This window comes from Lycorma delicatula, chromosome 1 (genome assembly GCF_047948215.1).
Source record: "Lycorma delicatula isolate Av1 chromosome 1, ASM4794821v1, whole genome shotgun sequence".
Taxonomy (NCBI): Eukaryota; Metazoa; Arthropoda; class Insecta; order Hemiptera; family Fulgoridae; genus Lycorma; species Lycorma delicatula.
Genome location: NC_134455.1, coordinates 204,806,905 through 204,832,034, shown reverse-complemented (window position 1 = coordinate 204,832,034; position 25,130 = coordinate 204,806,905). Strand labels below are relative to the sequence as shown.

The 25,130-nt window shown below is 34.5% G+C and overlaps 1 protein-coding gene across 1 annotated transcript in view; it reads right to left on the bottom strand.

The window, feature by feature from the left end:
• LOC142327658 (beta-mannosidase-like) overlaps positions 1-24,225 on the bottom strand; it is a 103,393-nt gene extending 79,168 nt beyond the window's left edge. The window contains exons 1-3 of the mRNA XM_075370883.1: positions 23,997-24,225; positions 9,367-9,516; positions 6,414-6,562 (exon numbers count right to left, since the gene is read on the bottom strand). Coding sequence (XP_075226998.1) covers positions 6,414-6,562; positions 9,367-9,516; positions 23,997-24,123 — 426 coding nt within the window. The 5' untranslated portion in view covers positions 24,124-24,225. The remainder of the gene's footprint in view (positions 1-6,413; positions 6,563-9,366; positions 9,517-23,996) is intronic.
• Between the last annotated feature and the right edge of the window lie 905 nt (positions 24,226-25,130).

Genomic DNA, 25,130 nt, shown 5'->3' with positions numbered 1-25,130 from the left:
ACAGGAAAGGGATTATAATGATAATGTTAATAATAAGTATAATGAATGTAGTAAATATTGACTACAACAAATATATTAAGCGAAATGAAACAGATGTTAAAATTAAGTTGCTAAAAATTAATAAAATTTATTAACAAGAAAAAATATAAGAAAAAGTAAGAAGTAAAATGTAAATAGTTGTATGCTGCTGAATGCTAATAATAATATAGTAACAAATCTTAGAAATAAGGTGCCAAATATTATAGACAATGAAAATAAATATATTAAAAATGAGAAAGCACAATATTAATAAATGTAATAAAAAAAAATTGACAGAAATAAGTTGCCAATTGCAAGTAATAATTATGATATTAATAAGCATAATAATTTTATTAATAAGAAGAAGAAAGGTAGGAATAATAATAATGATAATAAATGTAAATTGTAGCCCATTGTGAATAATTATAATAATTGTATACTGATAATTACAGTAAAAGGAATTATGGTAATAAGAAAAAAAGTAGAGTTAAATATAATAAAATGTTGCTAGATAATAAATGCAATATTAGGAAAAATAAAAGTAATAATAATATGAATAAATTTACGTTTCCCAAAACGATAAACATTAAGAAAGGTACCACCAGTGATAAAAATAATAATAATATTATAAATAAACATAAAGAAAGTGTAAGTAACAATTTTAATATGATTAATTACATGATGAATTTGAAAATAGATATTAGGATTAATCAAAAAAATTGGAAGAAGAGGAAAAAATAATTAAAATAAATCTCAGATATTGACTGATAAGGAAATAAAATAATTTGTTAACGAATTAAATGAAAATTAGAATATAAAATAATTCCAAAGAATTATTAATGATTAATGAATTTTTAAATACTTTTATTGTATTGATAAAAATAAATGAAGAAAATATATTAATTTGAACCAATGATTAATTTTGATTAAACATACATCCTCTTAATATGAAATTTGATTATTGAATTTTTATAAATACTTATAAGTCAAATATCAGTGAAATAATAGGAATAATTTTATGAAGAATTTGTATACATTGAAATAAAATAGTTACTTGAATAAAATAAAAATAAATGTTAAAATAAAATAAACGCAGGAGAATTAACTTATGTATAATGAAGTGAAATAATTTCATTTATTATTTATATTATGTTAACAATGTTAGAAGAATGAATAAAAATATGTAAGGAGATAATTTCACAGCTGTGCAGCAGAGATTATGTCACATACATTAGATAATAATATTAACAAGGCTATATTACAGTAGAAAAAACTATTTACAGTATATAATAAATATAATATGTTAGAAAATAATGTTAATGCGAGAATTAAAATAAAAAAATATATATATATAAATTATACATCCAACATAATTATTTGAAATAAATATATTAGTATGAATAAGTGTTATTATGAAGATTATTTGAAAATATTTTGTTATGTATTATTAATGAAGAAATGTTATGTATATTTTCAGAAGAATTGTTGTACAAATAACTAATTTTTAAATAAAGAGAAATGATGCTATAATTGTAGGCGACACTGAAAAAGTCTAGGTCAAGATTAAATAACCCACCAGGTTGGTCTAGTGGTGAATGCGTCTTCCCATATCAGCTGATTTGGAAGTCAAGAGTTCCAGCGTTCAAGTCTAAGTTTAATTTTATTAAATGATGATTGTAATGATAATATATGATAAATATTTTATTGATGTAAATGAATTGAATATGAAAAAGGTGCAGCATTCAGGATTATCGATTAATCTAAATAGTTTGGAATTAGAAAATATAAATATAAATAATTTGTTAATGCTCAGCAAAAATAATATTAACACAGATGATATATCAATTTTGAATTATAATATTGTATTGTACTCGTATATTGATTGTAATTATTATTATTGTTATATTGTATGTTATTTAAAAAAAAAAAAAAATACCTGTGGCGACCTTCAATTTATATCTGGGGAGGTAGGAGTTACATTACTGTGAATAGCCTGAAAATAGATGATGCATTGCATTCCATACGCCATGTGTGTTGCCTATCCCTAGTTCCCAGAAAAACCCACCGTGAGAAAGAATGTACTGCAGCTGCAACCTATGTTTCTTTATTCTTAATGTAATAATAATTATGCAGTTCTACAGCAGGACTCGTTCGATGAACATCGTCCTAGACATCCAACAGACTCTCATGGTGTAAAGATGTCTTTAGCTAGGAACTCGTTCGATACTGTATCGTCCTATTACGTAATGTTAGCATGTATGCATAACTTACATTTGCACTATATAATTAGTATTTGCTTGAAATTGTATGATACATTGTGTTTTTAAATAAAATGAATATTTTTAAAAACACATCATCGTTGTGTTTCACCATAACTTATATATATAAAAAAAATAATAAATTTAGTATTTCTATTATATTTTTAATTTTGTTTAAAAAATAGGAAGGACTATAGCTCATTATAAAAGAGAGGCTGGATATCTACATTGTGACAAAAATAAATAAAATAATATAGAAATTCCTGGAACCAGGTAATTGTATTAAATTATTTTATGAAAATAATACAAACGTCAGAATGATATCATGCTATATCACACTCTAATAACACAATACTATGTAATGATTACTACAAAAAAAAAAAAAAGATGAAAAGTATCTTCAAATTGTTTATGTAGCCCATATAATTTTTCATTAAAAATATCTTCCACTTTAGTTATCTATAAAAACTTATATGGGACCACCAAAAAACTTCTATGAAATATTTTTAAAAAATCATTAAATTTGATCTATTTTGTGAAGGTTAAGACTTGAACATGCTTATAACCTAGACTTAAACATGCACTGTGAATCCTTTTTCGAAGCCTAAAAAATCAATTAAAATAGATGAATTTCTAATAACTGTGGATTTAATACTTATAGACAAAAAATCTTGTTGCTATTGGAATTTATGATTAAAATAGTGCCACAATTTGATAACTGAACATAATTTTAGAAAAAAGTTGACCAAAGTGCAAAATAATTAGATTATTTAGAAAAATAAAGTAATTTCAAGCAGTTAGAAGGAGCACTGTAGATGGCAGTGGCTGCAGAAAAGTAATTAAAAATAATCAATAATAAATATTTATTTGCTAATAAATGTTTTATTTTTATTTTGAAATGTTGAATGGAATGTAAATGTGAAGTCCAGGTCATTGCAATAGTATAGTATGTGCAATCAATAATACAGATTTTCTATAACGAATATGAAGATAGGAGCAAAATTTTCAAAAAAATTATTTTAAATATTGTCACATGGTTAAAACCTTCAGTATTTTGAGTATACTAAAATAAAAGAATTATTATTTAATAACAATTGTGTCCTGGGTAAGATTGTAAACTGCATTTCTTACAATTTGAAGGTTCTATAACATTTCAAATGTCAATTTAGTAGCATCTTGGAAATTGGAAAGTGTAAAGTAAGATTAAAATACCATGACCAATGCTACATTCAATAAATGAAAGATAACACTGATAGATAAAAAAATATTTTTTTAATGTTTCTCTAAGTATGATACCATTTCTTGAATTTATTTTTTGCGTACATTACAGATCTGTAAATACAATTTTTTTATAACCCTTAGTTTTAAATAAATTATGCATAAAAAAAAAATTAAGAGAAAATATAGTTAAAATCTGTAAAATTTTTAATTTTGTATGGTCATACCTGTGTTAGAATGATTTTACTGATGTTTTTCTTTTATAAATAGCCTTAGGCACATCCCAAATTAATGTCCAACAGTAATCGGCTAGCATGTTAATACTTCATTTCCCTTTGTAGCGGCTTTCCATCACCAAAAAGTCTTGATGGAAATGTTCACCGTGTTGTCACTTACATCTCTGAGATTATCCAGGAAAAAATCCAGATGTGAGTGGAGGAAATGTATTTTCAAAGACATATTACATCCCATAGCTCTGTATGAAGTGAGAAGTTGATTAATGATATTATGGTAATTGTCGGATTTTTGTTTGCCGAGAAAATTTTTATAAATGTCTTTAAATGAAGCACAAGCTGCACTTTCTACATTATTTAACATCGAGTTAAATACATCATCTTTGACCAACTCTCTTATTTGAGAACCAACAAATATTCCTTCACTTACATTTGGAAATTTCTGCCTGATGTACAAAAATCGGGGACTATCCTTCTTCATTGCTTTTACAAAATTTTTCATTAGTCTTAGCTTGATATGAAGAGGGGTAAAAATATTTTTTTGGGTTCAAGTAAGGGCTCATGGATAATATTTTTTTCCGTTTGGAGTTAAGTTGTCTCATTTCTTCCACTCTTTGTTAACATTATGGTTATCCCTAGCTCAGCTGTCCCATTCGCAAAGAAAACACATGAACTTAGTGTAGCCTAACTGCATGCCTAACAAAATAGCTATAACTTTCAAATCACCATATGTTCCAGCTATGTTTTTAGATTTTATTTTTTTATGAACGTCTTTCATCACATCGTATGTCTCTTTCAAATTAATACCATAAGCGATTGGTATCGAAGGATATTTGTTACCATTGAGTAGTAGAACCACTTTTAAACTATATTTGGACGAATCTACGAAAAGGCGCCAGTCTTCAGGTTTATGAACTTGCCCTAAGTGCAAAATAAGCTCACAAATATTCGTACAATAAACCAAATTATTTTCATCAATAAAGTTCTGAGAAAGTTCTTCTTGTCGACTTTGAGAGCCCAAAATTTTTGTATTTTTTTTAAGTAAATTCCAACCTTGCTGTCTTGATCCTAACAGTTCAGCTTGATTTTTTGATAAATTTAAATCCCTAACCAAGTAATTTAATTCACCTTGTGATATAAGGTGTGGCTTATTGGAAGATAATACAAAATCAAAATCATTGTCTTCTTCAGGACTGCCTAATTCTTCATCGCTGCTTTCGAAACATAAATTCACAGGTGGCTCAGGAACTGGAATAATTTCATTGTGAGGTACAGGCCTTATTGCAGATTGCAATGAAGGATATTTTATAGTATGTTTAGATTTTTTATAAATTCCAGACACACTGGTTAAACAAAAGTAACAGTTGGTTACATGATCCTTTGGTTCACGCCAAACCATAGGTACACCAAATGGCAAAGCCTTCTGTGTACCTTTCAGCCATCCTCTTAAATATACAGAACAATTAGAGCATACTATATGAGGAACCCATTTCTTATCCTGATCACCAATTTTACATTGAAAGAACAAATGATATGCTTTTTTAATAGGTGTATTTTATTAAAATAACCTTTATTTAAAGGTGTAATTTTTTTTCTATTTGATTTTATGGTAAACTCACCACTTACATAACAAAAGGAATCCACATCATTTATACAATTTTGAGGCATTATAACACTGCACTGTTAACAAATGTAAGACGGCAATAAAACTGAACAAAATTAATTCATTCCAAAATCCAGTACTTAATACAAACAACACAGCTGTGTTTTCAGCTACATGTTTTGACCTGCACAGACATGATAATAAATCTTGTCCATGAAGGCTCATTCTTCAGTATTAGATATGATATCATAACATGTGACTATGATATGATTTATTCTTTGTATAGTATTGTTTATTTATAGCTTACAAATTATGTTAACAAAGTTAAACAATAAAAAATGAGCTAACAAAATACAGTATAGGAGCTTAAAATGCTTACTATTTGTTGAAAAATGAAAAAAAATCCTTTAATTAAAAATTAAACATTTTTCAAAAATAGTGGGTGATAGAAAAATTCTGAGTTCATGTTAATTTTCAGCATTAAAAAATATTCCTAACATGTATCACATATTAGAAAATAAAAATTATGTTTTTCAGTGTAATTGAAGCTTTTACACACTTTTAGTTTTATAAATATTTTCACATCATAGTAATACTAATAAACGTGTCTCAGAAATGTCAGTATCAAGCTGAAAAAAAATTTCACAACTGTAATTAGGCTTGCAGCCTGAGGTAAAGAAGTGTTGTCTCAAAAAGTAAAACTCTAGGTGTTCATTTTATATTGCACCATATTTACAACTCTCCTCAGCTGTGTTCATCTCATTGGCTAGGTCAACTTTTTTCTTCAAATTTTTCTTTACTTCTTAATCTTGCTGGTAATCTATTAGATCCCCTATACTAAAGTTACTGAATGCTTTCATATAAATTAGAGATAATCTAATGAAGCTAATAGAATTTTTTTCAGGAAAATCCTTATACATTTAAGTTAATAAAAACTTAGAATGTTCTTTATTGGAATTTGGAATAACAGGACAAAAATAATAAATGCCTATAAATGATAACAAGCCTATAAAACAATGTTTTGAACTAATTTAATGATTTTTAAATTTAAAAGGAATGTAACACTAATTCTTAGAAACTCACTTTCAAAATTGGTTTAACATCATATCTGTATCTTACAAACATGTTGTTTGCATCACCTAATGTCTGGTTATTCAGAAAAATTGTGCCAACTGTATCCAAACCATGGAAAACTAGCCAAATGTTCTCACGAGACAGTACATCTTGACCAACTAAAAAAAAAATAAAAATATTAAAGCTAGTGTAATCATAGGATACTTTTTTAGTACTGCTGAAAATACTATTTGAAAAATATTTTCAAATGTCTTACTAGTAACTTCTTCCATTAAAAATTATTTATTTAATTTTATAGCTTTGAATATTTTTGTGATCAAATTTAGACCAAAGACACCTGGACACTGAAATATAAGTTCAGAATAGATTTCATTTATTTTAAATATGGTTTAGAAATGATAACAATTAAACAAAAAAAATTAAGCAGGTTTTACATCATATTGAACAATTTTATTCTTAATGAACTATTAGGATTTTGAATAGCATGTTGAATATTTTTGAAGTATGGTTAATTTTAACACTAAATTTTTGATCTCCATTTCATTAAAATCAAACTTTCATTCTCTTTTCTCTATCTGTAATCTAACTGTTTGTTATTTCAGGTATTTTTTTATAGGGTTTATGCTTTAATACATTAGTCTGGACTACTGATCAATATTTAATGTCTTGCATAAATTCTTTATCGAGTACTGTCATCAGTTGCACAGTGTATTTGATAATTAATTATAAGATGCAGATTGTCTTTATTAACATTGTTTTATTTTACCTCTTTTTTCTTAATGATAATGTTTGTTTTGTAAAGTATACATAAACCCTATGTGTATTAAAAAGATAAGACTTCTCATGAGATTTGATGCTTAGAGATAACAAAAATTCAAATATTTAATAAATTTGAATGTAGAATTTATATTTATCTGTTTATCAGATTTTTGAAATGCTGGTACAAAATACAGAATATGAATAAATTCAAGTGGAATTAATACAACTTTTATGTATATCCTATCTCTTTACTAATAAAAAGTTCATAGTCAGTACATATACTTGACATGGATTCTTTGAGTCAGAGCACAGAATGTTAGAGTGTAGTTAGTTACGACCCACTAGGTTTGTCTAATGGTGAATGTGTCTTTCCAAATCAGCTGATTTGGAAGTCGAAAGTTCCAGCGTTCAAGTCCTAGTAAAGGCTTTAATACGGATTTAAATACTAGATCAAGGATACCAATCCATGATCTAGTATTTAAATCCACTAAAACCACTAACCACTAAAGAACACTGGTGTGTTCTTTAGTGGTTGGGTTTCAATTAACCACACATCTCAGGAATGGTCAAACTGAGACTGTAAAAGATTATACTTCATTTACACTCATACACATCATCCTCTGAAATAATACCTGAACGGTAATTCCCGGAGGCTAAACAGGAAAAAAAATAAAGATAAAGTGTAGTTAGTTATTTATTGTGTTAGAGTGTAACAAACGAACTGTACCATGTACAGTAGTTTTCTTACAGAGGCTGGGGTTGTGACTAAAAACAGATGACTTTTAATAAATTTAATGACTGCAATCGGTTTGCAGTTGAAGAGATGCTCCATATAGTTTCAACAGAAGTTTTACAGAACAACAGCATTATCCTTTTTAAACCTTGCAAAACTTTAATGAATGCATGTTTTTTTTATTTAAAGTTCTTTTAAGAATGTATCTCTACACTCAAGTAGATGATTTCCTGCTCATTCAAATGTTAATTTGACTTAAAACATGGTGAGACTAGTTGCTTTGCATTTTGGTGACGATTAGTATGTAGTAACCTGTTTATCCTTTTTTGGTATTATGTAGAAAGCAGCACAAAAATCTTTTACATTCTTCATGGATAGATTATATTGAAACACTTTTCTATGTTTGAGTAATACTACAAAATATTCCATCAAGTGGAAAAGTGAAATACTAATCTAATGTCAATAAATTCATGGAAATAGTTTCAGTAGACACATACTTGTATGCACAAGTGTTTTTTATAACACTTGTTAATTTTTAAAAAATGTTTTTTTTAATAAAACTTTTTTAACCAAATATGTTTCTTAAGAAATATAATATGGATTACTGCTTTGAAAATAAGTAAGAAGACTAATGTATGATACCTAACTTGGAAATAAATAAGATATTAAAAAGCAAAATAAATCCCACCAACAAGAAAAACTTTTACAGTTGATTTTAAGAACACATGTACTATAAGTGTGAATAATATATGTATCATGAAAAAAAGTTGCAAGAAAACTAAATAATTGCTGGTATCGCTTTTCTACAGGCCCAGAAATAAAAGTAGAACAACACAAACTAAATAATATATCAAAATAAAAACAAAAATATCAAATCATTCCTAGTAAGGAATACATACTATCACAAAGAATATATTATCATGAAAACTATTTTTTGTCATTGTAAAATCATCATTGAAACCTGACTATCTAGATGTCATAGTAGGCCACACTTGTTATTGTACCATACAATATAATTAAAAAAAAAAAAAAAAAAAAAAAAAAAACATTTATCTGTTTTATTTGATGAACAGTAGTGAGTTACAGAGTTCTAGCTTTTGGCTTGAAAATAGTAGTATCCATTATTCTTTTTTCTTAAAAATTAACATTTTACTTATGATCTCTCATAAGATTGAATTCATTTGATATATGTTTCATGAATATATTGCCATTTTGATGTTATTGATATACACATACACAACCCAAACACAATTTTTGTTTGGTGTAGGTAAAATCTATAAACAAAATAAACCAGTAATAGAATGAAAAATTAAATTTGATAAAATAAAAGAAATACATAAACTGATAAGCAAGGATATTACTTCTGTAAATTACTTCTAAAGCTTGACTTAGTTCACAACCAGGTGTCACGTAAAATGAAAATAAATAATAAAAAATAACATAAATAATAATAAAAAAAAGATTAATTACCTTCAAAAGTAGTTGAGTAAATCCAGTCTTCTTTTGCGACCCATCTATATTTTACATCATTATTCTCAAAGAAAATATCATCTTTCAATATTCCAGCATTTATCAAATCTGTGTATATGCCTCCAGGAACTGTACCTGTGATTGATGTTGCTGAAATAAAATGTTTTTATTTACTTAAACTTCTAAAAAAATATTGTGAAATGTGAAACGTGTCAGAGGTTTTTGAGAAGTATTGTTATTTTCTTCTTACAAACTTTAGAATTTCTTTATTTATCTATTCTTTACATGGTATCTAGAAAAATATTATTATATATTGAATGTTTGGACTTAGGTTTGTTTAATTTTTAAATACTCCTTTCATATTTATATTTTGCTATTATCGTTTAAATGCTGGAGCTTTAATGTATTTAAGAGGAAATTTAAATTTAAATATCTTCGGCTTTGGAAGGATTCATTCGGATATTTACAGTACACTAGGCTCCTTTCGAATGCATTAGGCTGCTGACGATTCAGCGGCTTCTTAAATGTCATTCGTCTCCTGATAGTTCTCACGGCTCCTTTCTGATACATTCGGCTCCTGATGAAGTGTAGCGGCTCCAGCAATATTATTTAAGCAAGTCCATTGTCATTCTTGTGGACTTTGGCTCTTTGATGCTGACAAAGTGACGTTGCGTCTGAAATTCCCTTTCTGTGTGTTTTGAGCTGTTGCCGTGATAGGTTCTACAGTTATAGTAGATAACTGTAGAGTTCTGAGCGAATTTGATTTGAGTACTTATAGCATTGTATAAATTTAGACCCGTCAATCCTACTTGTGCACGCAGTGCAAGGCGAATATTTGATCAGGCACCCGCCTCAGCGTGGCGATAAGGTGGCAACCATTCCTGGTCCTAAGTCCCCGTAACCAGTAAAGGGTAGCGCCCTTAGTCCTACTCGCGTTCTTTCAAGAACGAGGGCTGTAATCAGTGGTTTCTTGCCGTACATACTGCATGTATTGCACTTAATCGATCCAGTAGCGGCGAAGAGGTGCATAGTGTGACAGGAGAATATCTAAGGACTCCGGCTGCCCGTGTTCGCTGCGGGCAGTTGTCACGTTTGTGGGCTTGCCTAACCTAGTGGATAGGAGGATGACTAGGGAATCTTCGGCCATGGCAAACTTCCAGAAGGTGAAGAAGTCCAGGCGGAAGCCAGAGCCTGTGCTATCAACAAGCTCTTCTGAGGACGAAGTGAGTGAGATGGACACGGGTGCACCCACTACACTAAGGCGACCCCGACAGTCGAGGAATTTCGTAATGAGAAGGGCAGACCTGGCAGTTCTGCCCCGCTGGCTAAAATAGTCCAGGAGGACCAGGACTGCTTATTTGAGTTTTTAGAGCTTCCCGGCGGCGTCAGTGTGGGAACGAGGAAGACGATTCTTCCCCGTCTCGCAAAAATTAAAGAGGCTTTTTCGGCGGTAGCAGATGGTTTCGAGGCTTTGACCTCCAAGTTCCAAAAGGTAAAAGCCCAGAGCCTAAGGTGGTCCAGGCCCCAGCGCAGCCTAGGCGCTACGCTAACGTGCTGAAGACCAAGCGCGAAGCCAGCAAGGCGGCTAAAAAGCTAGAGGTCCTTTTTGTTAACAAGGTAGAGAGCTCGAAGACCACGAGCAAAGACCTAAAGCGAGATTTCCAGGTTGCCCTTCGTGGTAAACGGAATCAGCTGAAGACTAGGGACATAAAGGAGACTAGCAAAGGTTGGTAGTGGTTGCAGAAAACAAAGAGACTGTCCGAGTCATCACGGAGTCTCCCGCTGTCCAGAAGCTTCAGGTCAAAGTTGATCCCAAGCGGTTGAGAAGGTCCCGGGTCATAATTTATGACATCAAACCGAGTCTCTCCGACGACGAGGTTCTGTCTCTCATTCGAGAGCAGAACACTGACTTGGATGAGGCCTCGTTTAAGAAACAGTGTAGGCTTGTTTCCAAGACTGGTAAGCGTGATGCCCCACGGTATTATGGAGCATTTGAGTTAGGGGCTGTTCTCCATCAGAAGTTCGTGTCAAGGAATACCTTGACGTGCAGCGGTGCTTTAAGTGTTGTAGAGTTAGCCACAGGGTCAAGTTCTGTAAGTATGCGTCAGTCTGCGCGCATTATGGCAAGGAGGGCAATAAGCGTGACGACTGTCCGGAAAAGAAGGAGGATCCGTCTTGCATTAACTGTAAAAGGTTCCGCAAAAGAGATAGGCATTCAGTCAATAGTAAGGAGTGTGGTTGCTACTTGAGAGTTGTTAAGATGTATTTCAACTCTCTCAATGATTAGGTTCGGTCAACTTAATGCCCAGGGAGTCCATGCAGTCCAAGTTGAGTTAGGTGAGGTTGTTGAGAAAAGGAGCCTCGATGTTCTTCTTCTGCAGTACCCGTATGTGGTCAAGGGTGATCTGCCAGTTTTTTCAGGTTGGAATAAGTTTTTCGTTGGTGACAGCAAATCCGCCGTACTATACAGGAAGTCTATAGATAGTGTCTTCGTAAGCTAGACCTCTGAGACGCATCACATCGTTGTTAAGCTTGCCGTAAATGGCTTGACCTGGTTGTAGTTAGTTCGTATTTTCAGTACAGGGATCCCACTGAACAGCACTTGGAAAGATGGGATAGAATTGTTAGGTTGGTAGCGGGTCGTCCTATTCTTATAGGAGTTGATGCGAATGCCAAATTGCTTCTATGGTACAGTGGGATCACGGATGATGGTGGCGAATTAATAGAAGGTTTCATCATGAAACATCATTTTGATGTTTTCAATGTAGCCGGCGAATTGACTACCTTCGCCGGTGCAGTCGGTTTTCGGATGATCTTCTATGGTACCAACATTGAGTTTACCATTGGAAAGGATATCCCTGGTAGGATTCTAAATTGGTCGATTATTGCGAAAGCGATCACCGTCTAATAGTTTTTGAGTGTGTAGGTGAGCTGCGCGATGCATTTAGGGGTGACGTTCCTGTTCAGTAGAGGCGCATCCTGCATACGGATTGGCCTAAGTTTTCGAATATTCTGGCGGCCAGACTAAGAGTTATTACTCGAAGTCTAGACGAGGTCCTGGCAGAGAATTTTTCTTTTGCGGTAGTTAAAGCCGCTGAACATTCCATTCCCAGAAGCACGGGTTGGGAAAAAGTAGCTGAATGGTGGACTCAGGAATTGACTGCGATGAAGCGGACTGTGGGCCGGCTCAGAAGAACCGCACAAAGTGCAAGTGATCCTGATCGGCGTGCAGTCTTGATTACAGATTATCGTTGGAAGAGGACCGAGTATATCATAAGGTTAGGTCTTCTAAACATGATTCCTGGCGCTCTTTTGTACAAGAGCAGGGACATGTGGGTTGTTGTTTATCGAGTACTTGGTCACAAGCGAAAAAAAACATTCTTCTGTCGGCTCTCTCGACCCAGGATGGTGTTTTTATAGATGAAGATCTTGTCCTCAATCATCTGATGGACGATCTGCTTCCAGATGATACCGTGGTTGGTGAGACCTCGTATCATCAACGTGTCCGCAGGGAAGTTGTAGATTTTCGCTCTGAGATTTTGTCGTCAGAAATTACTGAGGCGGAAGTCCGTCAAGTAATTTGTAGCCTGGCTAGGAATAAAGCCCCCGGATATGATGGTATCACAATGGAGCTCCTTGTTCGCACATTGCCCGTGATTTCTGGTCCTCTAATTAGGGTTTTTAATAGGTTGCTTTTTGCTGGGCACTTTCCAGCGAGTTGGAAACGTGGTGTGTTGAAATTGATCTTCAAAGGTGGCGACAAGGATCCCAGTAAGTTCTTCTTACCGACCTCTGACGCTCTTGCCTGTACTAGGTAAGGCTTTCGAGAAGGTGTTGTCCCTCCGCATTTACAGTAGGTTAACTTCTAACGATATGCTGATGGACGACCATTATGACTTCCGCCCCGGCAAGGGCACAGAGGACTCGCTTCTTAGGGTCATGGATTTGGCTTCGGCCAGCGAGTACAAGTATGTACTCGAAGTTTTTTTGGACATATCCGGGGTGTTCAATAATTTGTGATGGCCCTGTGCTTTACAACTGCAGCAACGAGGTTGCACGCTAAATGAGATTAGAACTCTCTCGAGTTATTTCAGCGACAGAACTGTTGTCCTTCGTGACGGCAGTTCGGAGGTAGGAAAGACCCTATCTAAAGGTTGTCCATAGGGCAGTGTTCTAGGTTCACTCGTCTGGGTCGTTGACTTCGATTCTCTCATGCGATTGAGGATGCCCAGTGGCTGCCGCATCGTGTCTTATGCCGACGATGGGCTGTTGCTTGTCGAGGGCAACTCGCGTGCCGAGATACAGCTCAGAGCGACACAGGCAGGTAAGGTATTAAGGTTGTGGAGTCTTCAGCATAAGATAGTTTTCAGTGCGGAAAAACCACTACGATGTTCTTGAAGGGTCGTCTAGCCGCACCCGTCACCCGCGGGTTGTGTTGGACGGCCTTCCGATTAGGTATGTTACTGTTCAAAAGTATCTGGGTGTTATCCTTGATGAGAAGCTTCAATTCAAGGAACACCTCCAGTTTGTAGCGAAGAAGGCCATTGATGCTTTCTTCGGTGTCCGTAGAGTCATTCACCCGATTGGGGGTTGAATTATTGTACCATGCGTATTCTTTACAAAGGTGTCTGTGAGGCCATAATGTTGTACGCTGCGCCCGTCTGGGCTCATCGTTTACAATTCCAATGCTATAGGGACATTCTACTGCGAGCCCAGCGTCTTGTATTGTCTGGCTACAGAACTGTCTCGTGACAGGCAGTCACTGTGATCGCCGGCATGAAACCCATTGACATTTTAGCTACGGAACGTAGCAAGCGGTTTATTTCCAAGAAGGGAGGCCTTCTAACGTCAGGGCGTATGTGAGAAATTGAAGACCAAGGTTTTGACTCTTGGCAAGCTAGGTGGAACGATTCTTCTCCTGGTCGATACACGCATGGTATTTTTCCAAATGTTAGGGAGTTGCGAGCGATTAGTTGTGTTTCCCCCAATCGGCATATAACTCAATTTCTGTCGGGACATGGTGCTTTTAGAGGTAGTTTGGCTAGGTTTAGGTTGGTTGACTCTGGCTTGTATCCAACTGTAGGGTTGATGACATTGTGGACCATGCCCTGTATGTTTGTCCCCGGTACGAAGCTGAGCGTACCAGAGTTGTTAGGGAACTTGAGAGAGTAAATTCCTTCTTTGATCTGCGATTCAACTGGAGGACTCACAGAGATTGGACAGTTTTGGCTGGCTTCCTTTGGTTCCTCGCCCTGCGCAGGATGGCCGAAGGGATTTAGTAGAGTAGGAACCAGGGTGGCTAGGGACCGCCTGGACAGTTGATTGGCCGAAGGTATGAGCTTTGCGGCGAGCCACGATTAGTTAGATCTGAGGTGATTATAATAAACTGCATAAGCTGTCAGCGGAACGGCGACTGCACTGCCGAGGGCATGGATCCTATGCAGCCGTGAGGTGTAGCGGTATCTCGACGATGGTTTAAAAGGTGAATGTAACACGGGACTCTGTGATGGAGCTGAGTGGGAGTAGGAGGTCTGTCCGCCTCTCCCTTGTAGACCAGACCGAGTCCATAATTAAACCTAAGTCTGGAGTATGAACCAAAGTTGAGTTCAGTAAGAGAATTTAGGACCAAATTTCGTTGTTGCGATGAACATTTTTGGTGGTATGTTGTGTTTAAATTTGCTTCGAATTTCGAGACATTCACGGAATTGGCTCAATATAAGTAGAACTAGGCGCGTGGTTCGTGCTTCTGCGAACTCGGTTAGCTAGTTCAGCGCTAACCGATGTTCAGAGTTAACGATGTAGGACATTCAAGATGTCCGAACGAGGCCTACAGCGAAAGCTGAGTTAATAAATCACCGATGTAAATGTCTACCGAGGCATTTACATCGATGGCATCCCAACGAGGACAGGCTTATTACTATGAGATGTAAAAAGTCAGAGGGTGATAGACGACTCCCGTTAAAGCCCAACAGAGCTTTGAGAGGGGAGGGTGAAGACCAGAACGTCACTAGGCGGGTGTCTTCTCCTACCGGGCTGGGATGTCATTCTTGTGATCATTTATTATTCAGTCGGTCACTCTTGTTCAGTTCTAGCCAATCGCCTACAAATGGCGATCGCATTATTCTTGTACAATCGCATTCAGTAACAGTTACAGTTCATAATTCAATTATAATAAACATTTAATAATATATAAATAATTCATTTAATATTTCAAGTATATAATCATTCATTATACACAGAAAAGTATAAAGAATTGATAACATCAACTTATGATTTTAATTACTTAAGAATCAGCCCTTCATTTTCAGCTTAAGAACTTCATCTGTTCGTATATTGAATAGTGAAAATTTTTACTGACTTCCCTTTCTAAAAATTAAATAATAATTTAATGTACGAGGATAAGTCAAAAAGTAAAGGGAAACTTTGATTTCCCTCCCAAACACATGTATAGCAGCGATGATTGTTCTGCTACAACTCAAAACTTCTATCAACTGTTCAACTGTGTTGTTTCATTGTTGGCTATTAGTGATTGTGTAAAAGTTTTTTTTTTAAATGAGTGCTTCTTTGTCTGATTCCACCAAGGAAGAAACGCAAGCAGTGATATGTTTCCTCAGTTCAGAAGGGGAGAAACTAGCAGAGATTATTCGTCGAACGTAGCAGCAATATGGAGAGAGCTGTTTGAGTGGAAGCAAGATCTACAAATGGATTGATTGCTTTAAAAATGGTAGGATTTCTCTCGGCAAGGTAGGCCTTCCATTTCAAAGACTAATGACAATATTGAAGCGGTTAAACAAATGATTCACTGTAATCGACGAATTACAGTTGATGACATATCAAGTGAGTTGAATATAAGTCATGGCTCGGCATTTTCAATCATCCATGATTCGTTAAACTTTCGAAAAGTCTGTGCTTGCCGGGTTCCTCGTCAATTGACCAGCATCCACAAAGAGAATCATTTGAAAATTTCCCAGAAATTTACGAGGCCGCCTCCTCGACTCCACTTAGTCGAAACCCCAGATCCTACTTTCTTCCGTAATATAGCCACGGTCTTCTTCACGACGGAGTCCCACTGAGGTTGACCCCTCAGCATGAATTCTGTAATAGTCTCAGGGGTCAGCCAGTCCAGGCTAGATCTGCTGAGCTCCTCCCATCTTCCGCACACAAAAGTGTGTGTTCTGAGATATCTTCGCTTTCGCAATACATGATCCCGGTTTTCTCTTTTTGAAGGCGGTAAATGTATGCAGCAAATTGTCCATGGCCCGAGGTAGGTGCAGGAGCTGTGCGAGGTAATGTTCCACTCGCCATGACTCCTCCGGACCCATTGCCTCCAATAAAAGATTACCTGTGCGTACAAGATAGCTATTATAAAATTAAATATTTTTTAAAATTCGTTTGGAAGATCTTGCAAGCAACAAAATACCTAAGAAAAAAGCAAAAAACCTGAAGATCTCGTAGGAAAAAGTATCTAAGCTCTGACACATTTCGCTAAGTTGTTAGAAAAAGGAATGTGAAAGTGCATCAGTGAATAACGTGTAAAAAATAAAAGTGTAACAAATTTGTATATTAAGTGGTCAGAAAAAGGACTGTGAAAAAGTGTCAAGATTCAGGCTTCATTTACTCCTAAAGGAGAGATTAAATTTGATTAAAGAGAGGCACTTTATAGTTTAATAAAAGAGAACGTTTAAACATTAGAATAAAAGTTCCCCGTTTTTTGTTACTCTAGAGTAATAAAAGTTCACACTTTTTTATTACTCTTATTATTTAAATATGTCTAATTAATTAATTAATTGCCCAATTTTGGGTCAGTTTTGTTCCATCCTTCAAAGACTACATGTGTTTATTAAGAATGTATAATTAATTAGTGCAATAATGTTATATATATGAATTACAACATCAAAGATTCTAAAAAGTGAACAACGTATTTAGTGAATAAAGTGTAAAAAATAAATAAAAAAGTGTTTAACAAATTCCAATACGGTTGTAGTCGTCACAAAGCATTAATTTCGCTGTCAAATCAATTATCCCACCCAAACGACAAGCGATTGGTCGATTTACAGCTCAAGCACAAAAAAAAGGCCTTACGGGCTTCACAAACAGACGAGCAACGGGAAGCAAGAGAGGAAACCGATCGAGTACGTACTGCTGAAGCCCGTTCGTCCCAAACAGTGGAGCAACGGGAAGTAAGACTAGAAACCGTTCGAGTATGTATTGCTCGATCCAGACGTTCACTGCACGCTGATTTAAATCTTGGTGCATTCCATTACGATGCTAATTATGATTACAGTCTTCATCCAAGTGTGGTTATTGGAAAAATGGATAAATTATGCGTGAATTGCTTGACCTCAAATTTAAGAATGCAACACCATGAATGTGCTGCGCGGGTGGTAAAGTGAAATTGCCAGAATTACAGTAACCACCCGAATCATTATCAACGTTGGTATCAGGTGACACAAGCCAATCGAAACATTTTTACGCAAGTACAATTCATGTTTCCAAATGACATCGTTCGGTGCAACAAATATCGTGCGCGAGAATTACATGACAACATTCAAAGTACAAGGACAAATTTATCATAGTGCACAATCACTACGACCACTGCTGAACGCAGATTACAAATTTCTTCAAATTTACTTCTTGGGAAACACAGATGAACAAATCGACTAACGTTGTCGATTTAATACGGGCACTAAACGAGAAATTGTCGCTGCATTACAAAACTTTATTCGAGCAACACAACGAATTAATTCGATTGTTCAGAACTGTCCTTGAACAAATGCCAGCTGATAAATACAAATTTGTAGTTAGAGCAGAAGAAACACCTGTCGGCCAACACGAAAAACAGTACAATGCATCAACAATTGATGAAGTGGCGATCGTTATAGTTGGCGAAGAATTTAACTCGTGTGATATAATTCCTCATCGCAGAAATGGTGATGTTCAGCGATTCTCATAAACTCGTCGTTCATACGACGGATTACAATATCCGAATTTAATTTGGCAAGGAGAAGATGGATATCATTTCAACATCAAATTGAGAAATCCACAAACAGATGAGGAAACGAATAAGAAAGTCAGTGCAATGAGTGTTTATTCATATCGATTGATGATTCGTGAAAACGCTGAAAATCATATCTTGAAATGTCGGCAATTGTTTCATCAATACATTGTCGATATGTATGCGAAAATCGAAACCGAACGACTTCTTTACATCCGATTAAATCAAACCAAGTTTTGTTCCGAAAATTACATTCATTTACATGATGTAGTTGTTAATGATGGCAATGTGAATCCCAATGAACTGGTAGATGGTCATACTACCGGCCACATTTACAGGTAGTCCACGACACATGCATGAATACGCACAAGGTGTAATGACGTATATTACGTCCCCCCAAACAATGATGTTAAAGTCGAGAATAGTTGCGTTGTACCGTATTCACCGTTAGTCTCGAAAATATACAAAACACACATCCATGTCGAGTATTGCAATTCGGTGAAATCGATCAAGTACATTTGCAAATATGTCAACAAAGGAAGCGATATGGCTGTTCTTGAAGTGGGAAGTGCAACTGCCTCTATGGGTGAAATCGACCAATATCAACTGGACGCTACATTAGTATCAATGGAGCAATATGGCGCATTTTATAATTTCCAATCCATGAATGGCATCCAACAGATGTTCGTTTGGCATTGCACCTTGAAAATGAACAGCGCGTGTACTTCACAACAGAAAATGAACATGTAACAGCATTGTCACCATCACCAACAACGTTAATTGCATTTTTCTCATTGTGCGGGATGATATGCTTGCAAAGACGCTACTTTACTCTGAAGTGCTAGCATACTACATATGGAATGCATCACGAAAAAGTTTCAATGTCGAAAACAAGGTAAAGCAGTTGAAGGACATCCCAATTTATATTTGAACGATGCATTAGGCCGTCTGTACTGTTCGCCCAAACAATGCAGAATGCTGTAACATGCGATTACTGTTAATCAACGTACGTGGACCGACATCCTTCCAAGAATTGAGAATAATAAATGGTCAAGTATGTGCAACTTATCGTGAAGCTTGCCAAAAATTAAATCTTCTTTAAAACGATGCAAATTGAAACAATTCAATCGATGATGCATCGAATACAACTCAACCACAGCAAATACACCCATTATTTGCAGTCATACTGACAATGTGTTTCCCATCCAATCCAAAATGTCTTTGGGAAAAATACAAAGACTGCATTTATGAGGACATCCTACATCGTTTGCGGACAACGACTCAAAATCTGGACATTCAATTTACACCAAACGTATATAATGAGGCACTGGTTTCGATTGAGGACATATGTTTGGCAATCGCTAACAAATCACTGGTACAATTGGGAATGGCTGCGCCGAATCGATCTGCAAATGACTTTTCGATCATGATTTGCAACAAGAAACACACTTCGATATCAACGAATTGGGTACATTTGTTCAAACTAATCTTCCGAAATTGGTTCCAGAACAACGCATTGTGTATGACAGAATTATGCATGTAATTACAAGCCAAAGCGGCGATTAATTTTCTAGATGCGCCCGGAGGCACAGGCAAAACTTTTCTCATTTCACTTATTTTGGCAACCATACATACGATCACGAAAAACTATTGCACTGGCAATCGCATATCTGGAATTACGGCAACTCTTTTGGATGGTGGCCGAACACCGCACTGAAATTGCCGTTGAATATGCAAATCACTGAGACACCAACATGCAATATTAACAAAAATTCTGGAATAGGTATATTATTCAAATCATGTCAACTCATTGTATGGGACGAATGTAATATGGCGCACAAAAAAGCATTAGAATCGCTTCATCGAACACTAAAAGATTTGAGAGGAAATGAACAGCTCTTCGGTGGCGCTCTAATTTTATTGTCTGGTGATTTTCGACAAACTCTACCAGTTATACCATGTTCAACATCCATCTATGAACTTAATAGATGACTCAAATCGTCAGTTTTATGGCGACAGGTACAAAAATTGACTTTGAAGACCAATATGCGTGTACAACTACAGCATGATGCATCCGCTGAACGTTTCACAAAACAACTGTTGGATACTGGGAATGGGAAAATGATAATCGATGATTCGATAAAATGTATCACATTGCCAACAAACTTCTATAAAATCACAACAAACACGGACGAATTGATTCACAAAGTTTTCCCAAATATCGCACAGAATTACAAAATCATCAGTGGCTCAGTACATGTACTATATTAACAGCCAAAAATAATGATGTCAATGGCATCAATTGCAGCATTCAAAATAAAATACAAGGCGAAGCGACAACGTATAAGTCTATCGATACTGTAATTAATCCAGACGAAGTTGTCAATTATCCAACTACTGAATTCTTCAATTCACTTGATTTGCTAGGCATGCCGCCGCACGTATTAACATAACCAATTTAAAATTGGTGTGCCTATCATTCTTCTCCGAAACATTAATCCACCATGACTGTTACATTCCATTTGTGCCGTCGGGTGCTGCTACCTAGCGAGGGCTAGGGCTCTCCGGCAAGCTATGGTCATACGATGTCCTACGTCATAATACCGCAAGGAGTGATCATTATAATGTAGCGACCTGTATTCATTCGGCGCCAGAATCTGATCCAAAGCGGTCGTGTTGTACATTCAGTCCGGATGGGCACGCATACTAATGAACGCTTACTTTATTTGTATATTTATATGTTATTAAGTTCAATTATATGTGCTACGTTATATGTTCAGTTATATGTTATCGAAATGTCAAGACGACAAAAAATAAAATAACAATTCAATAAGCAACAAGCCGTTGTTTCAATTCATCACCTATGTATCTACAGTTCATACTCGCTCTAAAACCTACCACAAAGGTTTTATGGTCCTCCACATCGCAAGGGATCTAATAATGACTTTGCATCAGTGCCAGGCTTTTAGTGAAAAAGATGATGAACAATATCATCGAAGCTTCAATTTTAAATGGAATATTTAAAGGAGAAGCTGCACTGTTGCTACGCATCCCACTGATTCCGGTAGATATGCCATTTGAATTCAAACGTTTGCAGTTTCCTGTGCGACTCACATTTGTAATGACCATCAACAAAGTACAGGGACAACCGGTACAAGTGTGTGGACAAACTTTGGAAAATCCATGCTTCTCCAATGAACAACTGTGTGTGGCCTGCTCACGCATCGGAAAACCTTCTGATTTATTCGTGTATGCACCAGACGGAAAAACAAAAAATTATTGTGTATCCGAAAGCAGTTCAATAAACAGAATTTAAACACAAACACTTTCTTTGAGTGGCATTGCAACGCATGCCGGGTATTAGCTAGTATATATATATATACTAGCTATTATATTTATATATATATATATATAAATGAATGTTTGTTGTTTGTTTGTCCCGTATGCGTTCCTATAGCATTCATCCGATTGCGATGAAATTTTCGTGAGTTGTGCGCCGCCGTAAAGGTTTCCGAATTAGTTTGGACCCGCTAGGTGATGCGGGAATCGAGATATTTCGAAAAATTGTATTTATGGTCCGATTTGTTCATATTCAAAATATATATTAGTTAGTGAAAAGCTATATTTTTGTGAAAAGGAAAAATGGAAAGAGGGTAGTGGTGAAGATTGGAAGAGGGAAAGAAGGAAAAAAGGAAAGGTTAGATTTTGAGATGTTCCGTAATCTTCAGTTCTTTAATGTTTTATCAAACTTTCATTTCGTTTAATCTATACATATACTCAAATCTAGCACTAGCAAAGCACTGCCGGGTCAGCTAGTCATATATATAAATGAATGTTTGTTTGTTTGTCCTGTGTGCACTCCTAAGCCGTTAGTTTGAACCTCCTAGGTGTCGCTGGGGTCGAGATATTTCCAAAATTGTATTTATGGTACTATTTGGTTCATATTCAGAATATACGAGTATATTGGTTACGTGAAAGAAGTATTTTTTTTTGCAAAAAATGAACCCGCCAAGTGGCGCTGGGGTCGAAATATTTCGAATAATTGTAATTATGGTCCAAATTGCCTCATATTCAGAATATATATTTGTTACGTGTAAAGAAAAAATTCTCCAAAAACTATACCCGTTAGGTAGAGCCGGTGTCGAGATATTTACGAAACAAAGAAACAAATTGCATTCAGAATTTCTTCTTCTATATTTATATATATATATATTTAAAAGTCAATACTTTAGCGGACAATATGTGTGTTCGCTGTAGACTAAAAAACTACTGGACCGATGAAAAAGAGAAAACTGAATTATTAAACTACTGAAAATGGGAAAAATGGAAAGGGGAAAAGATAAAAGTGGATGGGAAATGGGTAAGGGCAAAGGTGAAAAAGGGAAATGGTGAATGAAATAGGGAACAGGGAAACAGAGAAATGGGAAAATAGGGAAATAAGGTAAAAGTGAAAGCTTAAATTTTGTGAAATCCCGTAATGTTCAGTTTTTAATGTTTTATTAAACTTTCAATTGTATTAATTTAATATTAAATCTATTGTGTTAATTTAATCTATTTGGCTATATGTATATATATATATATATATATATATATATATAACTCAAAACTAGCAATAGCAAATCATTGCCAGGTCAGCTAGTACTTAAATAAAAAAATTAAAATTAAGGTCATATTAAATGTATTCATTTATTCTTTTTTAATATTAGTTTAAACTATATTTTGTCATGCTGCTCTGTGAACAAAATATTTAATACATTTAATTCAGTCAGTCTGTCCCAATACAAACATTCACTAGTTAGAAACAGAAATGGCAGGCTGGTGTAAACAGCATAATAAACCTATGATTTTATTTATAATTATTTCATAGAAACAGAATGTACACATTCTGTTCATTTTACTTCCTTTACATTGTATTTCATGTGTATTCTACATCCTTGGAAATAGGTACAGACATTTTGATCACAGCAACATGCATGTTTTAATCATAGAACATTAGAACTATATTCCCAATTCACTTGAACACTATGAAATTTCCAATACTCTAGATTTGACAAAACAACATATAAGCAAACATACAAAACACAAAAAATAGCACTTTTATTTAACTTTATTTATCACTGCAAATATTTATTTGCAGTGTACTTTCTTAACATGTATTCTTAACAGTCCCATTTACATCAGCATTACAATGGAACTGCATAACAGCTATAAAAAGATCTCTGAAAGCAAAACTCCATGCTCCAACTCATAAATGCACATTAAATCTCCAAAACTATTGTTTGAAAATGGGAAGGGTGTCTCTTCCCTTATATATGTGAAAATACCATTGGGACCAACTAAAACTGCTTTGTTGTACAACATCGGATTAAGTTTATACAAAGCAGTGAATTTATTTACATCTGTACACAAAATAAAAATTACAGACTGCAAGGTAAATCTGACTTATGAAACTATTGTAGTGATGAAAAAAAAACACTATCAGTGCATGATGTCTGTAGTAAATGAAAACAATTATTTTATAAAACATCACTTTAATTAATATGTATGATTTTTAATATCAATTAAATGTACATTTAGTTAATGTAATTGTCAGTAAAATATTGTTTATTATGACTGTAAAAATAAATATACTCACAGTTTTTAATTCCCTTTACCATCCATGAATCTCCATTTAGTGATACTATTAGGGGTGTAGTCAGTGTTTCATCACTTGAACTAAAAGAAAAGTACAACAGTATAGCTAGAAACTGACGATACTCCATCTTTATATTGTGTTAATGTTAATCATATCATACATCTCATAGAAATATGAATAGAAATTTGTTAAGATACAAACGATCTGTACAAATGAGTTTACTCCTTCCCTCTCCCTCTCTCTCTGTCTCTCTCCATGTGTATGTGTGTCTGCATTATGTTTGGTATACCCAAGGACACAAAGCATGATGCAAACCATTATGTAAACAACTTAACGAAGTAAGATACACATTAGCAATTTTTATGAACAACTGTAAACCATAATTTAAATTACAATGATACAAATATAATAGCTAAAATATTATTCATAATGTTCTCTTTGTAAACGAAACCTCTAGACAAAAGTAGAATGTTATTGCTAATGATAATTTATATAGTTGTACTTTTTCTAAAATATCTGAATATCTATAAATTCACAGACTTAAAAACAATTTTTTTCTTTTGTGAATAAAACTTAAAATGACATCTAATTATGATCTCATTTGAAAAACTTAATATAATATTGCTGAATTCTGTGACTGCATTAGTGGTAGTAACTATATTAGTAGTATTAGTACTATATTAGTGATAGACTTTCACCTGAAGTTCCTGGGTTCAAATCCTGCTCAGGTTTAGGATTTTTCATCTCTATAATACTTTCCTGCCGTTATTATGCAGAAGCATTCAAACTAATATAGAGGATTAATCATTTACAAAAAAATAAAAAAATAAAAATAAAATAAAAAAGATATATAAAAAAAAAACTTGTAATTAATTGGCCTGTGTTTTATAGCTTATTAAAATCAATTTATTTGTTTCCTTATTTCATCAGAAGCTCCATTTGAAAGGAAGCCAAATGGGTATGAGCTAAATCATGAACTATTCTGCTCCTTGAGGTATTCCTTCTTTGAACTAAGCATACCTTTTTTTCACCCTCCTCTTCCATCATATTTTATCCCATCTTTCCTACACAGGCTCCATAGGAAGTCTGTCAGCTACTACATTACCTCCATCTGTTGTTCCATACTGGCTATCG